At 46.0% G+C, this 22,477-nt stretch overlaps 1 protein-coding gene across 15 annotated transcripts in view; it reads left to right on the top strand.

Moving 5' to 3' along the window:
- The window catches only part of LOC118917158 (spermatogenesis-associated protein 31E1-like), a 227,002-nt gene that overhangs the window by 36,729 nt on the left and 167,796 nt on the right, over nucleotides 1-22,477 (top strand). For 2 of the 15 annotated variants that reach the window (XR_008996443.1, XR_008996456.1), the window contains exons 2-4: nucleotides 6,009-6,159; nucleotides 7,052-7,147; nucleotides 9,650-9,768. The exons of 8 other annotated variants lie outside the window; for them this stretch is intronic. Coding sequence is in view for 2 of the 7 variants with exons in the window: in XM_057498467.1 (XP_057354450.1) it covers nucleotides 6,085-6,159; nucleotides 7,052-7,151; nucleotides 9,650-9,768; nucleotides 14,945-15,039 (389 nt within the window). In the remaining 5 variants the exon portion in view is untranslated. Of the gene's footprint in view, nucleotides 1-5,039; nucleotides 5,242-6,008; nucleotides 6,160-7,051; nucleotides 7,152-9,649; nucleotides 9,769-14,944; nucleotides 15,040-22,477 lie in introns of all 15 variants that reach the window. 5 more of the 15 variants (XR_008996438.1, XR_008996440.1, XM_057498467.1 and 2 more) reach the window with 4 other exon arrangements.

The following is a 22,477-nucleotide window of genomic DNA, read 5'->3' as shown; positions in this document are numbered from 1 at the left end:
CAGTGAATGAGTGTTGATAATTTGGATTAGGGGTGAAGTTTTCAGATGTTGGTTTTTAAGTTCTTAGAGTTGAATTACAATAATAATTTTTCATGCCGTTGTCCATGGATCAAGACCATGTAGGAATAATGATGGTATACGTTGTGTTTATTTCAAGTATGATCTTTGAAATGAGTTCCTTAAATTTTTCTTCAAAACCTCCTGTTTATGGTAGGCTTGGGTTGATTTTAAGTGGTGGGGTTGTCTACAGAATTGTAATTTATTTAGTGGCTCTTTCTTAGCTTTAATAGTATTTTGTATTTATCTTGGGAGGATGTTGGTTTTAAATATACAGCAGCCCTAGCTACTGAGGAGTACCCTGAGGTTTGAATGTGCAGTATTGCTCTCTACTGGGGACACGTGTGGGGGTGTTGAAGGAGATTCTGTTGGTATATTTTGTGTTGAAAAATGAGGAATGAAAGCTCATGTTTGAGTTTCATTGTCCAGGGCATTGGGTTATTTATTAGATACTAGGGATTCTGGGTTTTTCAGTGAGGAGGCCACGGGGACTGCTGCTTTATATAGTTATGGGACTGGGCTTGTGATTGTGACAGAGTGGTGGTCCCTGTTGGTTTGTGGTGTGGTAATCATGTAGGTTACTTGAGGGAATTCAGTATTATTGGGGCTGGAATAATTGTTATCAGGAAGGATACGCAGTATAGTTAGATAAGGCCTTTCTGGTTTGATACCAGCAGCGAGACTTTTAGGTGAAAATGTGAATGGACTTTGATGCCTTCTCATCAAGTCAGGTCTAGTAGCAGGGATGCTGAGTTTTGGCCTCTTGTCAGAATGCAAAGTGGTCGTGTGCATGTACAACTGTAGAGAAATAGCCCAGTAGCTTAGCAAATTTGAAGAGATGTGAAGGGAGTTGAATATTAGGCCTTGTGTTAGAGCACAGAGGTGTAACACTGGTATAAATCCTAGGATTGTGGTGGGCAATTAGGGCTGTGAGTTTTAGGAGCGAGCATATTTCTGCTGCACCTCTGGGGTCTTTAGGGCCCTCCACGGCCTTTGGGCCCAGGCCATGCTCTCCCCAGGTCACTCGCAGCCAGTGATGGGCTGTCGGAGCAGGGCTCTCCCTGCCCCGTGTGGGGCTCCCCATAGGCCTGGTTGAGACTTTGTCAGATTTGCCCTGATGTCTAAGTCTCGTGTTCCACCATCCTCCTTCTTCCCTATTCTCCTTTTGGGTGTCAGGCCTGCATGGAGTCAGACTGCTTCCCTGCCTACTCCTGCTCCTTCATTTCTTTATCCTCCACAGGTGTTTCCCTGGCAAATCACTCACGTCTCTGATTCCATGTTGGCCTCTGCTTCCGAGAGAACCTGAAGTAGTCCCCTAAGAAATCAAGAAATTTCCACTTGGGCTACACTAGACTCCATTGATCTTGTTATCAGGCATAATGGTGACACGAAAGCTAGATTAATACTCAAGGCAGGGAAGGAAGAATGACCTTTGCCTCCCAATAATGAATGGCACAGTGGAGTGTATGAATTAAACCTTGGGGAATATTGGAGTGTCACTGAGGGTCTGGGTGGGACTGAGTGCTCTGTGAGCCTGTCTGTGGGGCTGTGAGGGTTGGTGAGGGTCCCTCTGAGGGCCAGTGGGGGTCTGTAGTATCTGAAGAGTGCTGGGTGAGGCTGTGTGAGGGACCCCGTGAGGGTCTGGGAGGTTAAGTTTGAATGGCACTGAGGGGATGTGCATGTCTGTAAGGGTCTGTGAGATATGGTCTGACAGACTCTGTGAGGGTTGTTGAGGGTCTTTTAGTGTCTGTGAGTTTTTGTCCTGGTCTCTGTTAGGGTCCCAGTCAGGTCCTGTGAGGTTCTGAGTGGGTCAGTGCAGGTCCCTGTGAGGGCCTCTGTGCATCTGTGAGGGTCTGCCTGGGTCCCTGTTAGTGTCCCTCAGGGTCCCTGTTAGTGTCCCTCAGGGTCTTTCAGGCTGTGTTTGTGGGTATATGAGCATCTCTGTGAGGTTCTGTGAGGGTCTGTGAGAGTTGCTTTGACAGACCACGTGAGGGTTTCTGAAGGTCTCAGAGTTTCCTTGTGAGGTTCCGTGAGGTTTTCTGTGAGGGCCTGTGTGAGGTGCTACGTGGCTCTGTGAGTCTGTCTTGGGACTGTGTGGGTGTGTCAGGACCCACGTGAGGGTGTTTGAGGGTCTCTTAGTATCACTGTGAGTGTCTCCTTGAGGGTGAGAGTCCATGAGTTTCCCTGTGTGTGTCTTTGAGGGTCTTTGTAGGTCGCTGTGAGTAGTGTGCCTGTATCTCTGCAGGTCTGTGGGAGGGTCTGTGAGGGTCCCAGTGAGGGTCACTGAGGTATTGTGAGGCCTTGTGGTTGTGGGTCTGTGAAGGTGCATGGAGGTCAGTCAGAACCTCTGTGCAGCTGTGTGAGGGTCCCTGTGAAGGCCGGGTAGGCTCGGGAAGGTACGTTTAGATCCTGCTGAGAGGCTGAGTGTGTGTGTGTGTGTGTGTGTGTGACGGACTCGGTGAGGGACTTTGAGGGTCCTTGGAAAGGTGCATGAGACTCTGTGAGGATCCATACTGGTCACTCTGAGGTTCTGCTAGTGTCAGCTGGGGTCTCTGTGAGGGACTGGGGGTGGTGTTTGAGGTTTCCTCACTGGGTGTGAGAGTCTTTGATGGTCTGTGTGGGTCCTTGAGGGTCTGAGAGGTCTTTCCATGTCCATGTGAATGTGTGTTTGGTTCTGTGAGGGTCTGTGTGGGTCTGTGACTGTCTCTTTGAGGGTGTCTGAGAGTGTCCCAGTGAGGGTGTCTGAGGTTCTCTGTGGGTCTGTGAGGGGCTCTGTGGGTCTGCTTGGGTCTCTGTGTTTGTGTGGGTCTGTAAAGGTCTGTGCGGGTCTGTTAGTGTCACTGGGAGGGTCCCTATGAGGGTCTGTGATGGTCACGGAGAGGGTCTGTGTTGGTCTTTTGTGGTCTTTGAGGGTTTGTGAAGCTCTCTGAGGGTACCTGTGAGTGCCTTGGGGGTCTCTGTGAGGGTCCCTGTGAGGGGCTGTGTGGTTCTGGGAGGGATTATTAGGGTCTGGGAGAGTGCGCAGGGATCTGTGATTATTCCGTAGAGGTTCTGTGTGCAGGACTGTGAAGGTCTCTGACCACATGTGAGGGGCTGGGACGCCCTGTGTGGGTCTGGGAAGGAGGAACTCTGATGATCAGGGAGTGTCTCGGACGGCCAGAAAGGGTGTCTGTGGGGCTCTCCATTGCTGACCTTACCGCAGTCACAGCAGGAGAAGAGCACAGGGGTCTTGTCTGCCTTGTGTCCTGCTGTCCCTTCAGCCCCATCTGTGGCACTTACCCTGCAAGGGTGTCAGTCCCCTATACCCCCATTCCCAGAAGTCACCTCTAGGGGCCTGTGAGAGGACCCAGCTGTCCCGAGCCTTGGGGTCCCCTCTGTGCCCCTCACCTGACCCGACATGTGGTCTCTCTGCCCAGGATCGCAGTCCCACAAGCCCTGGCTGGGCTCTCCCAGGGGGCCCCTGGAGGAGCCGGGGAGCTGCACGCAGAGGCAGGACGCGGCTCCAGGGGATAATGTGGCACCAGCGTCTGCACCCATTTGACTCCTCCACCCCGGCCCACATGGGGGCGGGGGGGTCCTGACAGGCATGGGGCAGGGCTGTCCATGGTCCCTGCATCAGTGCTCCTAGAGGAGGACTCACCCCCGGGAGTGGCCCTGTAGCTGGCCCACTGTGTGCCCTGCATGTGGCTCAAAGTTGACATCGCTCCAGCTTTCCCATGGGGACCAGCCAGGGTGGCGGGCTATAGGCTGGAGCAGAGCACACAGTGGGCCATCCTGGACTGTGCCCTCATCCTAGACAGGTCACTTCCAGCCTTTTGTGCAACAGATCCTGTGTGATGGCCTCTTCCCCCTCCGAGCCCTGGGTTAGGCAGCACTGGGAGCCAGGTGAGCGTTGCTGTGGGACCTCAGGCCCGTCCCTCGCCCTTTAATGTCCCCTGGGAGCCTTCCTTGGGCCACTTGTGGAAGTAAAGGTCACAGACCCTGAGTCAGTCTCAAGGACCCCAGCCCTGTGCAGGTTTATTCAATACACTCTGGGAAAGTCGAACTTCCCTGCCTGTGTGAGCCTGGCCCTCTATCAGAGGTCCCAGTGGCAGGTCTCCGGCTCTGTGGGCTGGTGTGGGTGGAGGCCCTGGAGTGGACTACCATGCGGGAGCCATGGGCCCCGAGCTGCTCCTCCCCTCTGGGCTTCTGAGGGTGGTGGGTCTCCAGGGCTCCTCAGTCCGTGCACCGTTGGGGTGGGTGTGCACCGTGCCATTTTGCCTCCATCCTCCCCTGTCCCCCAAAGGTTCAGGGTCCACCTTCAGATGGTGACTGCACACAAGCCACACCAGCCTTGATCCCTGATTCCCCAGAAGGGAAGGTGTGGACCAGCCCCTCAAGACCTCTGTACATCCTACCCGTGCACCCTCAGAGCCGGGAGTGCATCCTTTTTCTGCTGCTCCTGAATGGGAGAAAGGTGGAGGGAGGGGGATGCTGAGCTAGAGGGACCCCAGCCCACCGCAGCCCTGGCTTCATCAGGACAGCAGGGGCTGCCCGGGCAGGTGTCAGCTACTCCCCATAGAGAGCTCTGGGTGGGGAAGGTTTCCTGCACCACTGCTGTCAGGCAAGCACTGCCCCGGGCACCCCTTGGCACCCTGACGGAAACTTGTTGGGTACTTTCTGGAGCCTATGGGGAATTTCAGCTTGTGTAAACTGCTCCCTCACAGCTGCACAAGTTCAAGGTAGAGAGCAAGCAGTGGGCCGGCTGAGCCAGATCCTGGGGTTCAGGGGCACCTTACAGGTTTTCCTCATCTTGACAAGTCCAAAGTGCTTTTGTTTGCTTTGTAATGAGGCTCTCATGGAAACCTAAGGTGCATCGAGGGCAAGGGGCACAGGTGGGCATGCCACGCCACAGACATCCTCAACCTCCCTTTCCATCTCTTGGGAAGCCACGGTGGGGATGTGGGAAGAGCAGACCCTCACTCCTTCCCCTCCCACAGCAGGACACAGACAGAAGCCACCACCTCTCATGAGAAAAACATGTATTTGGGGAAATGATGGAAGTTGAGGTAGGAAGGATCCATCAGCAACTAGAAGATGTGCTGACCTGAGAAAAAACAGTTTTTCTCTGCACCGTATGGGTCTTTTCTTGAAGAAAAGCTGTCCGCCCAGGAAACACAAGTGAATCCTGCACTAGCTGAACAGGTGACACATAATTCTGAATCACACACAGCCTTGGGCGGTGGTGGGTACAGGCTGAGGCACCTGCTGCCCTTGGCCCCTGCTGGCTGGGCCTGGCTGGGCACCCCAGCTCCCCGGGTAGGAAGGCCCTGTTGCCATCCTTGTCTCCTGCCCACCTGCTCTTGCCAGGACTGCTGTGGCCCTTCAGGGTGGCCTGGAGACTGCAGGCTTTATCTCTCGTCACTCTCCCTTGCTCTTCAAAGGAGAGAAGCCTGTGGTACGAGAAGCAGGCACCATGTTCTCCTGCTGGAGCCTGGAATTGCCCTTTGTGCCAATTTAACTCCGAGGGAGGATGTCCATGTTGAAGTGTGATTCTTTCCTCTAGGATCTGTCCCACAGCTGTCGTGATCCCCTGAGTCCCAGCAGCCCTGCTGTCTGGAACAGATCTGCTGTTATGTTGTCCCTGGCTCTGGGCAGTGGCTGACGGAGGCCTGCCTTTTTGCTGGGGAACTTTACTGGAGAAAATCCCCTGCGGAAAGTGCTGTCTCTCTTTTGTGAAGTGGCTTTCTGGAGGAGCCTGTTCCTCCTTCAGTCTGAGCTGGCAGGACTTGCTTCTTACGGACTTTACTGTTTCCTTATGCTTATTCTTTAACATCCCATTGTCCTGGGAGGCCCTCGGTTCTGCTAATCCTTTTCCATGCTGTCCTTGGTCGGACCTCCTACAGGCCTTTTCCTCACCAGTGGGGACAAACATCTTGCTCTGGCTCTTGTCTTGCTCCTCCGGTCTCCAGGACCCCTTCAGCCCCCGGCTGCTCTGCTGTGAGGCCCATCCACTGAACATGACGTCACCTGACATGTGCACAGCTGATGTGTCCCCACTGGACGTGCTCTGGGAGCCACACAGAGATATCTGAGAAGCCGAGCTGTCTGCAAGAAATGCCGGTGAGTGGCGGTGCTGAAGGAGCGCGTGAGCATCGCAGTCCTGAAGAAGCTCCCCGGGGCCACTGTCCGGAGGCTGCTTCCCAGACTCCACCTTCTTGTGGAGCCCAGAGTCTCTGTGTTGTGCATCAAGGCGTGGCTCTTCTGGATCCTGAATCACATGCTTTACACTTAGCAGTGTTGGGATTTTACTTGTCCCTGGAGTCCCTGAGCTCCTCAGATCCACCCTGGTCATTTGGGAGTGGGCCGGCACACTGGATTCCAAGGTGGCTTTCCAAGCATAGGCCTCCTCAGTCGCCACTGACCCCCCATCCTCATCAGCACTTGAGGACCGGGACCCGGTGCTGCCCTCCCATGCTGTGACCCTGCGGTGGGAATCTCCTGCAGCCCGGCCTCCGCTCTCCCCACTTGGCTCACTCCTGGCCGAGGCTGCAACTGGGCTCAGCTCCAGGCTGGCTCTGTGGTCCCCCACGGCCATCTCGCTGTGCCAGATTCTGCCCACAGACACACACGTGGAGGTCTGAGCCCGCAGCCTGCTCCCCTGTGTGGTCAGAGGGGCCTCCGAGGATGTGTGGCCATTGCCGGGTGGGGTCTCTCCCAGGGCCTTCTGGATCCCCTCATTCGTAGTTGAGGGGGCAAGGAGGGGACTCAGTGGACTGGGAATCCCCTCTTTCTTTATTGCCTTCTCTCCCAGGGGAGGCTGGGGTTTTTCTAAGAGCTGGGAAAATTTATTTAGCTGGGCCCCAGGTACACAGGTAGCTGAGCAGGTACAGGGGTAGCAGAGAAGGGGCAAGGGTTGAGCCTTTTTTGACTCAAACAGATTTATGACCTTAAGGATCTTGAGGGGTGGGTGCCACCTGTGCCTTGCCTGAAGCCTTGTAATATCTATCCCCAGATTCTGTTGTGTAGGTGGACTGAAGATGGCGAACCCGTGGGAAGTGCTCGTGTCAAGTCCCTGACCCTTGGAGGGTGCTGGATTCCTGGCTTCCCTGTGAGTGAGTGATTCTGCAGAAGGGTCCAAGGCCTGGCTGACAGCAAACCTGGAAGGATGAACACCCCCAGGAGTCTGACCCTCGCTGGTCTGCCCCGACTTCCTGCCCACATGGGCACTCAGGATCTTTTCTGGACACATCTTGTCCAGGCCCCTTGTGGAGGACGTCATCAAGCCTCTTTCTGGCTCCACAGAGTTCACTCCTGGAACCTTCACTGGGGAGCTGGCTGAGCCCCCACACGGCTCTTGTAGGATCCTCCCCACACTATGCCCCATATACTTGCACAGATCTTTCTCTGGCAGCATCCTTGATGGGCACCTGGACTGCCAGGGTGCCATTGAGTCACATTGAGAGGGAGTCGGAGTGGAGTTTCGTGGTGGGACAAAGAAGGCCATTGGAGGTGGAGGGCAAGGCTCTGAATCTGTAGGATTTGGTGGGGCAGGGTAATGCGTAGGTAGGAAAGGCTCTGGTGGCTGAGAGTCACTCCAGGATGAGTATGAATGGATAGAAACTGAGGTCGTCAGCAGGCCTAGTGAGCTGCTGGAGGCCAGAGGTGGAGAGCGTGTGGCTGGAGGAGCCAAGGAAGCCAAAGGGCACACGGCAGGAGCAGTACTGCCCACAGGCTCCCCGCGCGGCCAGTGGGCTCCCGCAGGCTCTGCTTCAGACCCCTCACTGGGGTGGGCTTGAAGTAACATCTGAGAGTCACCGTTGTCAGGGAGCCTCCTCATGCGGCTGCAGAAGATAGGAGGCAAGAGCTGCAGCCAGGGCCAGGGGGCCGAGCAGGCCAGGCAGGGCTGGGCACCTGAAGCCCATGGCCCTGCAGGTCCCCATGCTGTCTGCACAGTGCTCGTGCTGTCCCCCAGGTCTGTAGTCACACCTATTCCCATGTCTTCCCCACCAGGTCAGTCCCAGGCTGCCTGCAGCCCTTGAGTCCCATCATAAGGCTCTGGGAGGAAGGAGGACCCAGAGGAGAAGGGAAGATTCTTTACCTTCTCAGAAGAAGTAACCGGTCCTTAATCTCTTCCAGGTTATGAAGGATTTCTCTCCAAGCTGGAAAGCAAAAGACAGGGTCATGGTGGGGAAGGCAGGGACCTAGGGGTCTTGTAGGAGCCTGAGTGCTACATCCCTTTAGGGGAGACATTGGGGAGCTTAGAGTCTGGAGCCTAAGCCTCGGTGTCCAAGGCCACAGGATCCCTGACGGCGATAGCAAGACTCATGACGGGGCACACTTTGTCGTTTGCAAACTGCTTCTACGTCCATTCCCCCCTGCGGCCCTCACAGCCACCCTCTGGGGGAGGCATGGCAAGGGCCACCTCACAGAGGCACCTGAGGGAAGTTAAAACACCTTGACCACACGTGGACCTGGAGTCTCCCCTTCCCAATCCAGGCACTCTTGGTCCACTCCAGTCCACCCCATCCATGCTGGGCGACACCCATTTCCAGCCCCTTGCAGCTTTGTTCACAGAATCTGGGGAGTGTCTGGGTTCTGATCATCCACCCAAGATCTCCCCACCCCCACCCATGAGGGCTCCCTTTCCTGAGGGACAGGCTCTGCCGGTGGCCTCCTCGGGGGCATCGTGGAGCTGGGCCCTCCAGCAAGAGAGAGACAGGCTGACTCGGGTGGGCAGGGCCGGTGACAGAAGCTCACCTTTCAGAGATCCACTTCTTTTTTTATACTTTCTCTTTCTGTTTGGCTCCAGGTGATTCTGAGGGACCAAAAGCATGACAGGCTGGGACCAAGTCCCACTCACCTCCATAGACAAGCTGTAGAGGCTCGGTGTCTATACATATGACTTTCTATATTTACCCAACAGGCCCCGAGGTTTCCTGTCCTTGTACTCATTTGTAACATAGATAAAAACATTTTCCCTTTTCCTTCCTTAAAGAATGTAAAGAAGGATTGTCTATGTGAGACCCGCCCTGGCTTTCTTGGGTCAGTGTATTTCTGTGCTCAAGAAACACACACGTGCTCATACCCACAGGCCCCTCTGAGCTCCGTCAGGCCACACAGCACGCTGCCTCCCGAGGACTGGGCCCCACTGCAGCCCCTGCTCAGAGGTGCTGCGGGCTCAGCACTGTCCTCAGGTCAGCCTGGATGGAGCCTCGCCCTAGACCCCTCGCCCCAGACCCCTTCCCCAGGAAGGCAACCGGTGGATCTGTGCTCAGGGGCTTGTCCTCCCACAGGCATCAAATTCTTAGGATCTCGGCCACAGCTGCTGGCCCCTGGGTTTGGGACTTTGGCCTGGAGCCCTATAGCCCACCTGGCTCCTGTCTGGGATCTTGGGAGAGATCCTCCTGCCGGAACTCGTGCCCAGCCTGGCTTATGCCTAGAAGGAGGATCTTGTATTCTTTCCTGAGAAAAGATATTCTCTTCTTTCCTATCCCAGGAGCCTCTACAGCTGACTCCAAAAAGCAGAAGTAATCATAAAAAAGAGAGACTCATATTCTGTCTGGTCTAGTCTAAGGGCTCCTTACCTTCCTGATGTTTCTGTGTTTTCTAGGTGGTGGCAAGGATGGATCACTTGGGAGGAAGGGGAGTGACAGAAGGAAGAGCCCCAGTCCACACAGGATGCCGATGATGGTGTTAATCACCCAGGAAGTGGAGCTGGAGCTCAGCCAGGTAGCTAGAACGCTTTTCAGAGAAAGGAGAGGATTCTCCATGGTCTGAATCGCACTGCTGCCCTCAGGCAACTGACCTCTGGGTGTGTTCTTGGGCACAGCACAGCAGGCCCGCATCACAGAAGGTGGCCTGGTCACAAAGGGCTCCTGAGGGTGGGGGAGGGGACAGGAGGAGCATCCTGGACCCCTGCCTGTGCCCATCCTCCAGCCCCACAGATCCCTCCACTCTTTCTAGGCCTTCCAACAGTACTCTTTCTCACATGTTAGAGATAGACCTCAGTCAGTTTTCTATTCATTTCTTCTGGAATTGAGATAACCTGAGATCCTGTTTTGAGATCTTGAGATTTCTACTTGAGCTCCATCAATTTCATAGGTTTAAAAATCTGGAGTTGTCCCTGGAACTTGGTTAATTCCTAGAGATTTTTATTCTTAGCATTTGCACATGTTTCTGCCTTGTGTAATATCAACTGAGACGTAGAACTCAAATTTCTTTTATGCTGCTTTAGCCACATGTATTTTAATGCCATTTTGAAATTTTTATTTCAATCAATCTTTACTCTTTTTGGCTACAGGGACTTCAAATTTATTATTCAGATTTTATAAAGTTAAGTATAAAACAAATTGAAATACTTAAACATTCAAAGTAAAGTTTTCATAAATTTCTAGCACTTTTTTTCCGAAATCAATAAAGGTTAAACTACACAAAAACTTTTGAACAGTCTGCATACACACACACACACACACACACACACAATTACAAAATCAATCCAAAAGTTTCAAACCTTGAGAATCAAGCATTTCTTTCCATTCAAAAAGGCTTCGTTGAATAATTATTGTAAGTAGAACTTCTAGTAAATTCCCTCTGTTTTTGTTTAGCTGAGAATATGTTTATTTTGCTTTCATTTTTGAAAGGTAGATTTGGTAGATGTGCAATCTTTGAATTATTTTTCTTTCTGCACTTTAAAACTGTCATCCAGACCCTTTCCTCCATTGTTTCTTTTTTTAATTGAAGTACAGTTAATATACAATATTATATTGGTTTCAAGTATAGAACACAGTGGTTGAACAGTTACCCTTATTATTAAATCCTCACCCGCACTAGTATGTTTGTATCGGTCCACATAGAAAGATGTTCGAGAAACATTGGCTGACTCATTCTCCATGCTGATACATTCTCCATGCTGACTTCGATCTCTGTGAAAAACTTATGATGGAAATTGTTTTGCCTCTTTATCCCCTTCACCCACCCTAACCCCTCTCCCATGGTAACCGCCAGTCATTTCTCAGGGTCTCTGAGTATACTGCTGCTTTTTTCCATTTTGTTTTACTTTGTTTTTAAATTCCACATGTAAATGAAATTATATGTTACATTGTTCCTGAGTGGAAGTCTGTGCTTAATCTTACTGTGGTCCTCTTGTTTATGAAGAACAGTTTTTCCCTTGCTATTTTTAAGATTTTCCCTTTGTTTTTACACAGTTTGACTATGATGTGTCTAAGAGTAGATCTGTTTGTTTTTCTTTTACTAGATGTAAGTAAACACTGAATCTGTTAATTAATGTATCCTATCAAATTTGGTAAGTTTTGGGCCATTATTACTACAAGTAGTTTTTCTTCCTCATTTTCTCTCCTTTCTTTCTGAAGATTCTTTCTACCTGTGTTGGTGTGCTTAATGTCTCATAGGTCATTTCATCTTCAGATTACATAAATTCAGTTAATCCATCTTCAAGTTTACTGATTCTTCTGCCATCTCAAATATTGTTTTACTCCTCTAATCGATTTTTCATTTCAGTTATGATAGTTTTCAATCCAGAATTTTTCTATTTGGTTCCTATTTGGTAGATGTGAAATCTTTGCCTCTTTATCCCTTCCTGCATTTGTTTTCTCTGTTTGTTGACTTAGTCACCCCACTTTCATTTAATGCTTACATTACTTCCTTTAGTTCTTTTCTTTGTAGTTATATTTTGTATTTTTATTTTTTAACCTTTATACTGGAGTTATAAGTGATTTACCCACCACCATTACAACATTAGAATATTCTGACTTTAACTATATATCTACCCGTGAGCTTTAAACTTTGATACATTTTCCCATTACTAATTAGTGCATTTTTGGCTTGAAGAATCCTGTTAACATTCCTTGTGAGGCTGTTTGACTGGTGATGAATTTCTTCAGCTTCTCGTTGCTAGAAAACTCCCTATCGGTCCTTCAATTCTGATAGACAACTTTGCTGGGTACAGAATTCTTGGTTTGTAGTAATTTTCCTTCAGCACTTTTAATATTTGTGCCACTTTCTTCTGACTGGCAAAGTTTCTGCTGAAAAATCTACTGACAGTCTTACAGTGGTTCGTTGTAACAACTTGCTTTACTTCTGCTGATTTTAAGTTCTGTCTTTGTCTTTAACTGTTGACAGTTTAATCATAATGGGTGTTGGTGTGGGGTCTCTTTGGAACTTTATGAGCTTCCTGGATCTGGATGTATGTTTCTTCCCCTATGTTAGGGAAGTTTTCAGCCAATACTTTTTTTTTTTTTTTTTTTTTCATTGAAGGGTAGTTGACAACAGTATTACATTACATTAGTTTCAGGTGTACAACACAGTGATTCAACATTTATATACATGATAATTCTAGGTACCAGCTATCACCATACCAAGTTGTTACAATATTTTGACTATATTCCTTATGCTATACATTACATCCCGGTTACTTATTTATTTTACAATTGGAAGTGTGTTTATATATATATATATTTTGTGAGGGCATCTCTCATATTTATTGATCAAATAGTTGTTAACAACAATAAATTTCTGTATAGGGGGGTCAGTACTCAATGCACAATCATTAATCCACCCCAAGCCTAATTTTCGTCAGTCTCCAATCTTCTGATGCATAACGAACAAATTCTTACATGGAGAACAAATTCTTACATAGTGAATAAGTTACATGGTGAACAGTGCAAGGGCAGTCATCACAGAAGCTTTCGGTTTTGTTCATGCATTATGAACTATACACAGTTCAAATATGAATATTCATTTGATTTTTAAACTTGATTTATATGTGGATACCACATTTCTCTATTATTATTATTTTTAATAAAATGCTGAAGTGGTAGGTAGATATGAGATAAAGGTAGAAAACAGAGTTTAGTGTTGTAAGAGAGCAAATGTAGATGATCAGGTGTGTGCCTGTAGACTATGAGTTCAGCCGAGCTAGACGAGGGCAATAAACATCCATGTATGCAGAAGATTTCTCTCAGTACATGAGGGGGGAGGTTCTAAGCCTCACCTCTTCTGCTCCCCATTTTCTCACCAGATGGCCCCCTGCGACTGTGCCTGTCTTAGGTTGTTCCTCCCTTGAGGAATCTTACCCGTCTCTGGCTAACCAGTCATCTTCCGGGGCCATACAGGGAAATGTTAAGTTGGTAAGTGAGAGAGAAGCCTTATTGTTTGAAAAGGTTAGCTTTTTACTTCTTTGCATATTTATGCCCTGTGTCAGCCAATACTTTTTTGAATAAACGTTCTGCCCTTTTTTCTCTCTCTTCCCCTGCTGGGAACCCTGTGAAGCATATATTAGTCCATTTTGATGGTGTCTCATAATTTCCTTAACTATTTTCACCCTTTTTCATTCTTTTTTCTTTTTCTCTGATTGGATGCACTTCACTGTTCTGTCTCCAAGTTTGCCAATCCTTTCTTCTGCTTTTGAACCCTGTATTGAATTTTTCACTTTGATTATTGTATCCTTTAGCTCAGTGATTTGTGTTTGGTGCATTTTTATATTTTCTGTCTCTTCATTGAAGTCATTGCTTTGTTCATGCACTTTTGGTGAATATTTTTATGACCATTATTTAAAATTCTCTATCTGGTAAATCATTTATCTCTACTTTATTAAAGTCTGTTTCATTAAATTCTTATTCTTTTGTTTGGAATACATTCCTCTGTTTCTTTTTTTTTTTCCTTTACTCTCTGTGTTGGTTTCTGTGTATTAGATAAAATAGCCATCTCACCCAGTCTTCACAGAGTGGTCACATGTAGGAGATTTATCATTCAACCTGGCCTGAGCTTTTAGGTGTCTCTTAAACCTCTGTGGTTTCCCAACCCTCCTACTTTGTTCTTGGTGCCTCTCAGTAGTAAAGGGAGTGCAGAGACTACCTGGGTTCTACAGAGGAGGACTACAACTAACACCTAGATATGGGTTGATTGGAAGCTGAATCCTCAGTCAGCAGCTGGGAAGGAAAGTATCCCTTCCAGGGATGAACTAGGTGATGGGTATTTTTGCCGGTTTCCTCTGTGCTTATAGAGCTTTGGAAGTTGCTCCTGTGCCCATTAAGGACAGCCTCCTTTTATCTGCTGCAGTTTTGAGGGATTCATGAATGCAAACCTGTTGATTGTCAGAGCCATGGGATCCAGAGGTCCTTTCCTTGGGTGGCAGCCACATAAACCTGATCACTAGACATGTGTCCAAGCCTCTTCTAGGCTGATACTTGAAATTTGGAGTGGGCTAGGGGAAGAGAGCAGGGCATCCATAGCCTTCTCTGGTCCCTGGGGAGGATGCTAGTCAGTCCCTGAATGTATGCTAAATTAGATACCCTCAGGCTGCAGCTTGTAAACTATGCAAATAGGCTCTTTTCAGGGAAACACTAAAAGATATGCATTTCTTTGTTCCCTCAGCTCTGAGCACTGGGAAGATAGCCAGTTCAAAACGTCTTTGTTTTCTATCATTCTGTTAATGCAAGTCCTATTGGCTATCAGAGCCAGATGATCTGAGGATCCATCCCTTGGGCAGCAGCCATTAAAGCCAGGGAACAGACATGTCTACAGGTTTCTTCTGGGGAAATACTGGTGATTTGAAGCAGGTTAGAGTAAGTGGAAGAGGTCAACTTTAGTTCTTTAATCATAATTAAAATACCTGCTATGAAATCTTTGTTTGCCAAATACACTATGTGGGGAAACTTAAAGGCTGTATCTACTGTTTTTTTTTTTTTTACCCAAATATGGATCACACTTTCTTGTTTCTTTCCAGGTCTTCTAACTTATTTGTAAGTCTGGGGAAAGGAAATCCCGGGGCAAAATACCTCTAAAAACCAAAATCAGTCAAAGGGGCTGCAATCCAGCACCCTCTCTCTCCCCTGCTCTGGAGGAAGCAAGCAAGCAAGCAAGCAAGCCCCTCCCTTTGAACTCTCAGGTTTGGACATGCCCTCTGTTGCTCAGGCAATTACCCATTGACATGGAGGTGAACTTCTCTCCACGCCTGAGGATATGCAAATACACTAAAGCCAGGTGAAAGAATCTGGAAATGTCACAATTTTACTCACATTTTTGCACACCGGACATTTTATGTAATATATTATAGCAACACTGAATTCTTATTTTTTCCTCCTGAGAGTTGTTGTTGTTACTGTTTTGTTTGTTTCTTTAGTAAATTTCTTGGGCTGTATCTGTGGATTGTCAGCAACATATGGCTATAGGTGTCTCTGCCCCAATTATTTTCTTGTATTTTTATGTCTGGCTTCACAGTTGTTATCAGCCCCTTCTCTGCATGGTTGGTATTCAGCCACCAGCTGTTTAAGATGGTGCACGAACACCAGGAGCCAGTGAGAAATCCACTATTTGCTGATGGAACTGTGTGTGGGCTAAGGCATGCATTCAACATGGAGATCTTTTTCAGTGGCATTTATTTTCTGCCAGGTATCTCCACTTTTGGAGTCTCCTGTTCCCATGGACTAATGATGGGCTCAGTCACTAGTCAGGGCTGTTTATGTGCTTTGGGCATGCTCTGGTCTCTGCTGAAACTTGCAGAGTGGCCCTGCTCACCAGGGCCAGACATGCTAGGGGTGTCTCTTGAGTTGGTTGGGTGAATCCTCCTGTTGTGGCTGAGCCTGACTGCTGTGGGTGGCCTTGTGGGCTAGGCCAAAGCTCAGCCTGGCTGCTAGCAAAGACCAATCATGCTACTGCTTTGCCTTGGCTTGTGTGACTCTCTATGTAGCTTAAAGACTGGACACATCCCTTGCAGGCATGCTGTAGGCAGGACCAGCCCTCAGCCTGGGTGCCAGCTTGACTTATGCAACTGTTGCAGGGCTGGGCATGTTGGGTGGACAAATGTGCAGGGGAATGCCAGGGCAAAGCAAAGAGGGTAGAAGGAGAGCTTCAGAACTGCCTCCCCAGAACATCTGGCCAGCTAGATTGTTAGAAGTCTGGAAAAGTGGCATCTGCCAGCCCTGTGTCCCCCAGAGAGCTCTCCCTTAGACCTCTGCCCCTTCAGCACATTTACTAATGTTAATAAATTTTCTTTCAAACTTCTGCTTCTGGGTTTCACTCTGATCAGCACAACATGCTGGTCCTCCATGAGCAGAAACTCAGCCTGCCATAGCCCTCCAGAGCTCCCTGGCATTGAGCCTCATTGATTTGCAAAGCCCACTGTTATGGGAGCTCACCTTCCCAGAGTGGATCCATTGGGCCATCCATGTGTGCTATGTTTCTGGGCATTTATCTCCTCCCCACTCCTTATGGATTGGGATAGAGGAAGGGCTTGGATCCCAGTGATGGCTCTACCCCTTTACCCTTCTCAGTGTGGCCTTCTATTTTTCATTAGTGTAGAAGTTCTGTGTTCTGCCAGTCTTCAGGTCATTATCATAGTTAGGTGTATTCAATGTATTTAATTCCTCATTGTGTATGTGGGAAGAGGTTAGCCCAGTGACCTCCTCTGCCATCTTTCACCTTTTATTTCTTAACAGATTTTAATCTTTTGAACCAATTCAGGGTCACAGAAAAGCTAAACGGAAAGTACAAAGAATTCCCACATACCTCATGCCTACACAGTTTCCTTCATTATGAATGTCCATGTCACCTTAGTATATTTGTAACACTCAATAAACCCACACTGACACATCATCATTATCACCCAAGTGCAGTTTATATTATGGGTCACTCTTAGTGTTGTATAGTCAGTGGATTTGGACAAATGTTTAATGGCATGTGTCTACCACTGCAGTACCATAAACAATAGATTCACTGACCTAAAAACCCTCTGTGCTCTACATACTCACTTCTCCCGGCCCCGAAACTCTGGCAAGCACATATTTTACTGTCTCCATAGTTTGCACTCCCAGAATGTCAGATCACTGGAATCCTGTACTATATAGGATTATAGTTTATAGTATATAGTATATAGTTTTCAGAGTGGCCTCTTTCACTTAGTAATATGTATTTAAGGTTCTTCCATGTCTTTTCATGGGTGGGCAGCTCTTTTATTTTTAATGCTTGATAATATTCACTATCTAGATGTACTAGTTATTTAACATTCACCTACTGAAGAACATCATGGATGCTTCCAAGTTCTGGTAATAGAATAAAGGTTCTATAACCATCCTCTTTCATCCTCTTTGGTTAAATACAAGAAGTGAGATTGCTGGATTGTATGGTAAGAATATATTTAGTTTAGTAAGAAACCACCTAACTATATTCTAAAGTGGCTGAACCATTTTGCATTCCCACCTGCAGTGAATGAGAGTTCCTGTTGCTTCTTACCCTCATCAGCATGTGTTGTTGTCAGTGTTACAGGTTTGAGCCATTCTAATTGATGTATCGTGGTATTTCATTGTTTTAATTTGCATTTCACTGATGACATATGATGTTGAGCATCTTTTCCTCTGCTTGTTTGCCATCTGTACATATTCTTTGGTAAAGTGTTGAGATCCTTCTCCAATTTTTTTTTTTAATTTTGTTATCATTAATCTACAATTACATAAAGAACATTATGTTTACTAGGCTCTCCCCTACCCCAAGTCCCCCCCATAAACCCCATTACAGTCACTGTCCATCAGCATAGTAAGATGTTGTAGAATCACTACTTGTCTTCTCTGTGTTGCACAGCCCTCTCCTTTGCCCCACCCCCCACATGATACATGCTAGTCTTAATACCCCCTTTCTTCTTCCCTGCCCTTATCCCTCCCTACCCTCCCATTCTCCCCAGTCTCTTTCCCTTTGGTACCTCTTAGTCCATTCTTGGGTTCTGTGATTCTGCTGCTGTTTGGTTCCTTCAGTTTTTCTTTTGTTCTTATACTCCACAGATGAGTGAAATAATTTGGAATTTGTCTTTCTCTGCTTGGCTTATTTCACTGAGCATAATACCCTCTAGCTCCATCCATGTTGTTGCAAATGGTAGGATTTGTTTTCTTCTTATGGCTGAATAATATTCCATTGTGTATATGTACCACATCTTCTTTATCCATTCATCTACTGATGGACACTTAGGTTGCTTCCATTTCTTGGCTATTGTAAATAGTGCTGCAATAAACAGGGGTGCATCTGTCTTTTTCAAACTGGAGTGTTGCATCCTTAGGGTAAATTCCTAGAAGTGGAATTCCTGGGTCAAATGGTAAGTCTATTTTGAGCATTTTGAGGAACCTCCATATTGCTTTCCACAATGGTTGAACTAATTTACATTCCCACCAGCAGTGTAGGAGGGTTTCCCTTTCTCCACAACCTCGCCAACATTTGTTGTTGTTTGTCTTTTGGATGGTAGCCATCCTTACTGGTGTGAGATGATATCTCATTGTGGTTTTAATTTGCATTTCTCTGATAACTAGCGATGTGGAGCATCTCTTCATGTGTCTGTTGGCCATCTGAATTTCTTCTTTGGAGAACTGTCTGTTCAGCTCCTCTGCCCATTTTTTAATTGGATTATTTGCTTTTTGTTTGTTGAAGTGCGTGAGCTCTTTATGTATTTTGGATGTCAAGCCTTTAGCGGATCTGTCCTTTACGAATATATTCTCCCATACTGTAGGATGTCTTTTTGTTCTCTTGGTGGTGTCCTTTGCTGTACAGAAGCTTTTCAGCTTGATATAGTCTCACTTGTTCATTTTTGCTTTTGTTTTCCTTGCCCGGGGAGATATGTTCATGAAGAAGTCGCTAATGTTTATGTCTAAGAGATTTTTGCCTAAGTTTTTTTCTAAGAGTTTTATGGTTTCATGACTTATATTCAGGTCTTTGATCCATTTTGAATTTACTTTTGTGTATGGGGTTGGACAGTGATCCAGTTTTATTCTCTTACATGTAGCTGTCCAGTTTTGGCAGCACCATCGGTTGAAGAGGCTGTCATTTCCCCATTGTATGTCCATGGCTCCTTTATCATATAGTAATTAACCATATATGTTTGGGTTAATGTCTGGAGTCTCTAATCTGTTCCATTGGTCTGTGGCTCTGTTCTTGTGCCAATACCAAATTGTCTTGATTACTATGGCCTTGTAGTAGAGCTTGAAGTTGGGGAGTGAGATCCCCCCGACTTTATTCTTCTTTGTCAGGATTGCTTTGGCTGTTTGGGGTCTTCGGTGTCTCCATATGAATTTTTGAACTATTTGTTCCAGTTCGTTGAAGAATGTTGTTGGTAATTTGATAGGGATTGCATCAAATCTTTATATTGCTTTGGGCAGGATGGCCATTTTGACGATATTAATTTTTCCTAGCCATGAGCATGGCTCATGCTTTCTCTTGACTACATCTTCACAAGGCAGAATTTTTAAATTTTCACGAAGTCCAGTTTACCAGCTCATTCTTTCATGAGTTTTGGTGTTATATACAAAAAGTCATCATACTATCCAAAGTCTTCCAGATTTTCTACTGTGTTATATTCTGGGAGTTTTATAGTTGTTTTTTTTGGTATCATTAATCTACATTACATGAGGAACATTATGTGTACTACACTCCCCCCATCACCAAGTCCCCTGCAACATACCGCATTGCAGTCACTGTCCATCAATAGTAAGATGCTGTAGATTCACTACTGTCTTCTCTGTGTTGTACCACCCTCCCGATGCCCCCACCCCGTACATTATATCTGCTAATAGTAATGCCCCCCCCTTTTTTTTCTCCCCTTATCCCTTCCTTCCCACCCATCCTCCCCAGTCCCTTTCCATTTGGTAACTGTTAGTCCATTCTTGGATTATGTGAGTCTTCTGCTGTTTTGTTCCTTCAGTTTTTGCTTTGTGCTTATACTCCACAGATGAGTGAAATCATTTGATACTTGTCTTTCTCTGCCTGGCTTATTTCACTGAGCATAATACCCTCTAGCTCCATCCATGTTGTTGCAAATGGTAGGATTTGTTTTCTTCTTATGGCTGAATAATATTCCATTGTGTATATGCACCACATCTTCTTTATTGATTCATCTACTGATGGACACTTAGTTTGCTTCCATTTATTGGCTATTGTAAATAGGGCTGTGATAAACATAAGGGTGTATGTCTTTTCCAAACTGGGCTGCTGCATTCTTAGGGTAAATTCCTAGGAGTGGAATTCCTGTGTCAAATGGTATTTCTATTTTTAATTTTTTGAGGAACCTCCATACTGCTTTCCACAATGGTTGAACTAATTTACATTCCCACCAGCAGTGTAGGGGGGTTACCCTTTCTCCACAACCTTGCAAACAGTTGTTGTTGTTTGTCTTTTGGATAGTAGCCATCCTTACTGGTGTGAGATGATATCTCATTGTGGTTTTAATTTCCATTTCTCTGATGATTAGTGATGTGGAGCATCTTGTCATGTGTCTGTTGACCATCTGAATTTCTTCTTTGGAGAAATGTCTGCTCAGCTCCTCTGCCCATTTTTTAATTGGATCATTTGCTTTTTGTTTGTTAAGTTGCGTGAGTTCTTAATATATTCTCCCATACTGTAAGATTCCTTTTTGTTCTGTTGATGTTGTCCTTTGCTGTACAGAAGCTTTTCAGCTTGATATAGTCCCAATTGTTCATTTTTGCTCTTCCCTTGCCCGAGGAGATATGTTCATGAAGAAGATGCTCATGTTTATGTCCAAAAGATTTTTGCCTATGTTTTCTTCTAAGAGTTTTATGGTTTCATGACTTACATTCAGGTCTTTGATCCATTTCGAATTTACTTTTGTGTATGGGGTTAGACAATGATCGAGTTTCATTTTCTTGCATGTAGCTGTCCAGTTTTGCCAACACCAGCTTTTGAAGAGGCTGTCATTTGCCCGTTATGTGTCCATAGCCCCTTTATCATGTATTAATTGACCATATATGCTTGAGTTAATATCTGGACTCTATTCCATTCCACTGATCTGTGGGTCTGTTCTTGTGCCAGTACCAAATTGTCCTGATTACTGTGGCTTTGTAGTAGAACTTGAAGTTGGGAAGCAAGATCCTCCCTGATTTATTCTTCCTTCTCAAGATTGCTTTGCTATCCCGGGTCTTTTGTGGTTCCATATGAATTTTAGAACTATTTGTTCCAGTTCATTGAAGAATGCTGTTGGTATTTTGATAGGCATTGCATTGAATCTGTAGATTGCTTTAGGCAAGATGACCATTTTGACAATATTAATTCTTCCTAGCCAGGAGCATGGGATGAGTTTCCATTTGTTAGTGTCCTCTTTAATTTCTCTTAAGAGTATCTTGTAGTTTCCAGAGTATAGGTCTGTCACTTCCTAGGTTAGATTTATTCCTAGGTATTTTATTCTTTTTGATGCAATTGTGAATGGAATTGTTTTCCTGATTTCTCTTTCTGCTAGTTCATCATTAGTGTATAGGAAAGCAACAGATTTCTGTGTTATTAATTTTGTATCCTGCAACTTTACTGAATTCAGATACTAGTTCTAGTAGTTTTGGAGTAGAGTCTTTAGGGTTTTTTATGTACAATATCATGTCATCTGCAAACAGTGACAGTTTGACTTTTTACTAATCTGGATGCCCTGTATTTCTTTGTGTTGTCTGATTGCTGTGGCTAGGACCTCCAGTACTATGTTGAATAGACGTGGGAAAGTGGGCACCCTTGTATTGTTCCCGTTCTTAAAGGAAAAGCTTTCAGCTTCTTGCTATTAAGTATGATGTTGGCTGTGGGTTTATCATATATAGCCTTTATTATGTTGAGGTACTTGCGCTCTATACCCATTTTGTTGAGACTTTTTATCATGAATGGATGTTGAATTTTGTCGAATGCTTTTTCAGCATCTATGGAGATGATCATGTCGTTTTTGTCCTTCTTTTTTTTTGATGTGGTGGATGATGTTGATGGATTTTCGAATGTTGTACCATCCTTGCATCCCTGAGATGAATCCCATTTGATCATGGTGCATGATCCTCTTGATGTATTTTTGAATTCAGTTTGTTAATATTTTGTTGAATATTTTAACATTTATGTTCATCAGGGATATTGGTCTGTAATTTTCTTTTTTGGTGGAGTCTTTGCCTTGTTTTGGTATTAGAGTGATGCTGGCTTCATATAATGAGTTTGGAAGTATTCCCTCTTCTATTTTTTTGAAAACTTTAAGGAGAATGAGTATTATGTCTTCTTTACATGTCTGATAAAATTCAGTGGTGAATCCATCTGGCTTGGGGTTTTTGATCTTGGGTAGTTTTTTTATTACTGCTTCAATTTCATTGCTGGTAATTGGCCTGTTTAGTTTTTCTGTTTCCTCCTTGCTCAGTCTTGGAAGGTTGTATTTTTCTAGGAAGTTGTCCATTTCTTCTAGGTTTTCCAGTTTGTTAGTGTATAGATTCTCATAGTATTCTCTAATAATTCTTTGTATATCTGTGGGGTCCATCATGATTTTTCATTTCTCATTTTGGATTTTGTTGATGTGTGTAGATTCTCTTTTTCTTTTTAGAAGTCTGGCTAGGGGCTTATGTATTTTGTTGATTTTCTCAAATAACCCACTCTTGGTTTCACTGATTTTTTTCTATTGTTTTATTGTTCTCAATTTCATTTA

Source organism: Manis pentadactyla, chromosome 3 (assembly GCF_030020395.1).
Source record: "Manis pentadactyla isolate mManPen7 chromosome 3, mManPen7.hap1, whole genome shotgun sequence".
NCBI lineage: Eukaryota > Metazoa > Chordata > Mammalia > Pholidota > Manidae > Manis > Manis pentadactyla.
The sequence above is the reverse complement of the archived record's forward strand: the minus strand, read 5'-3'. Positions and strand labels throughout refer to the sequence as shown.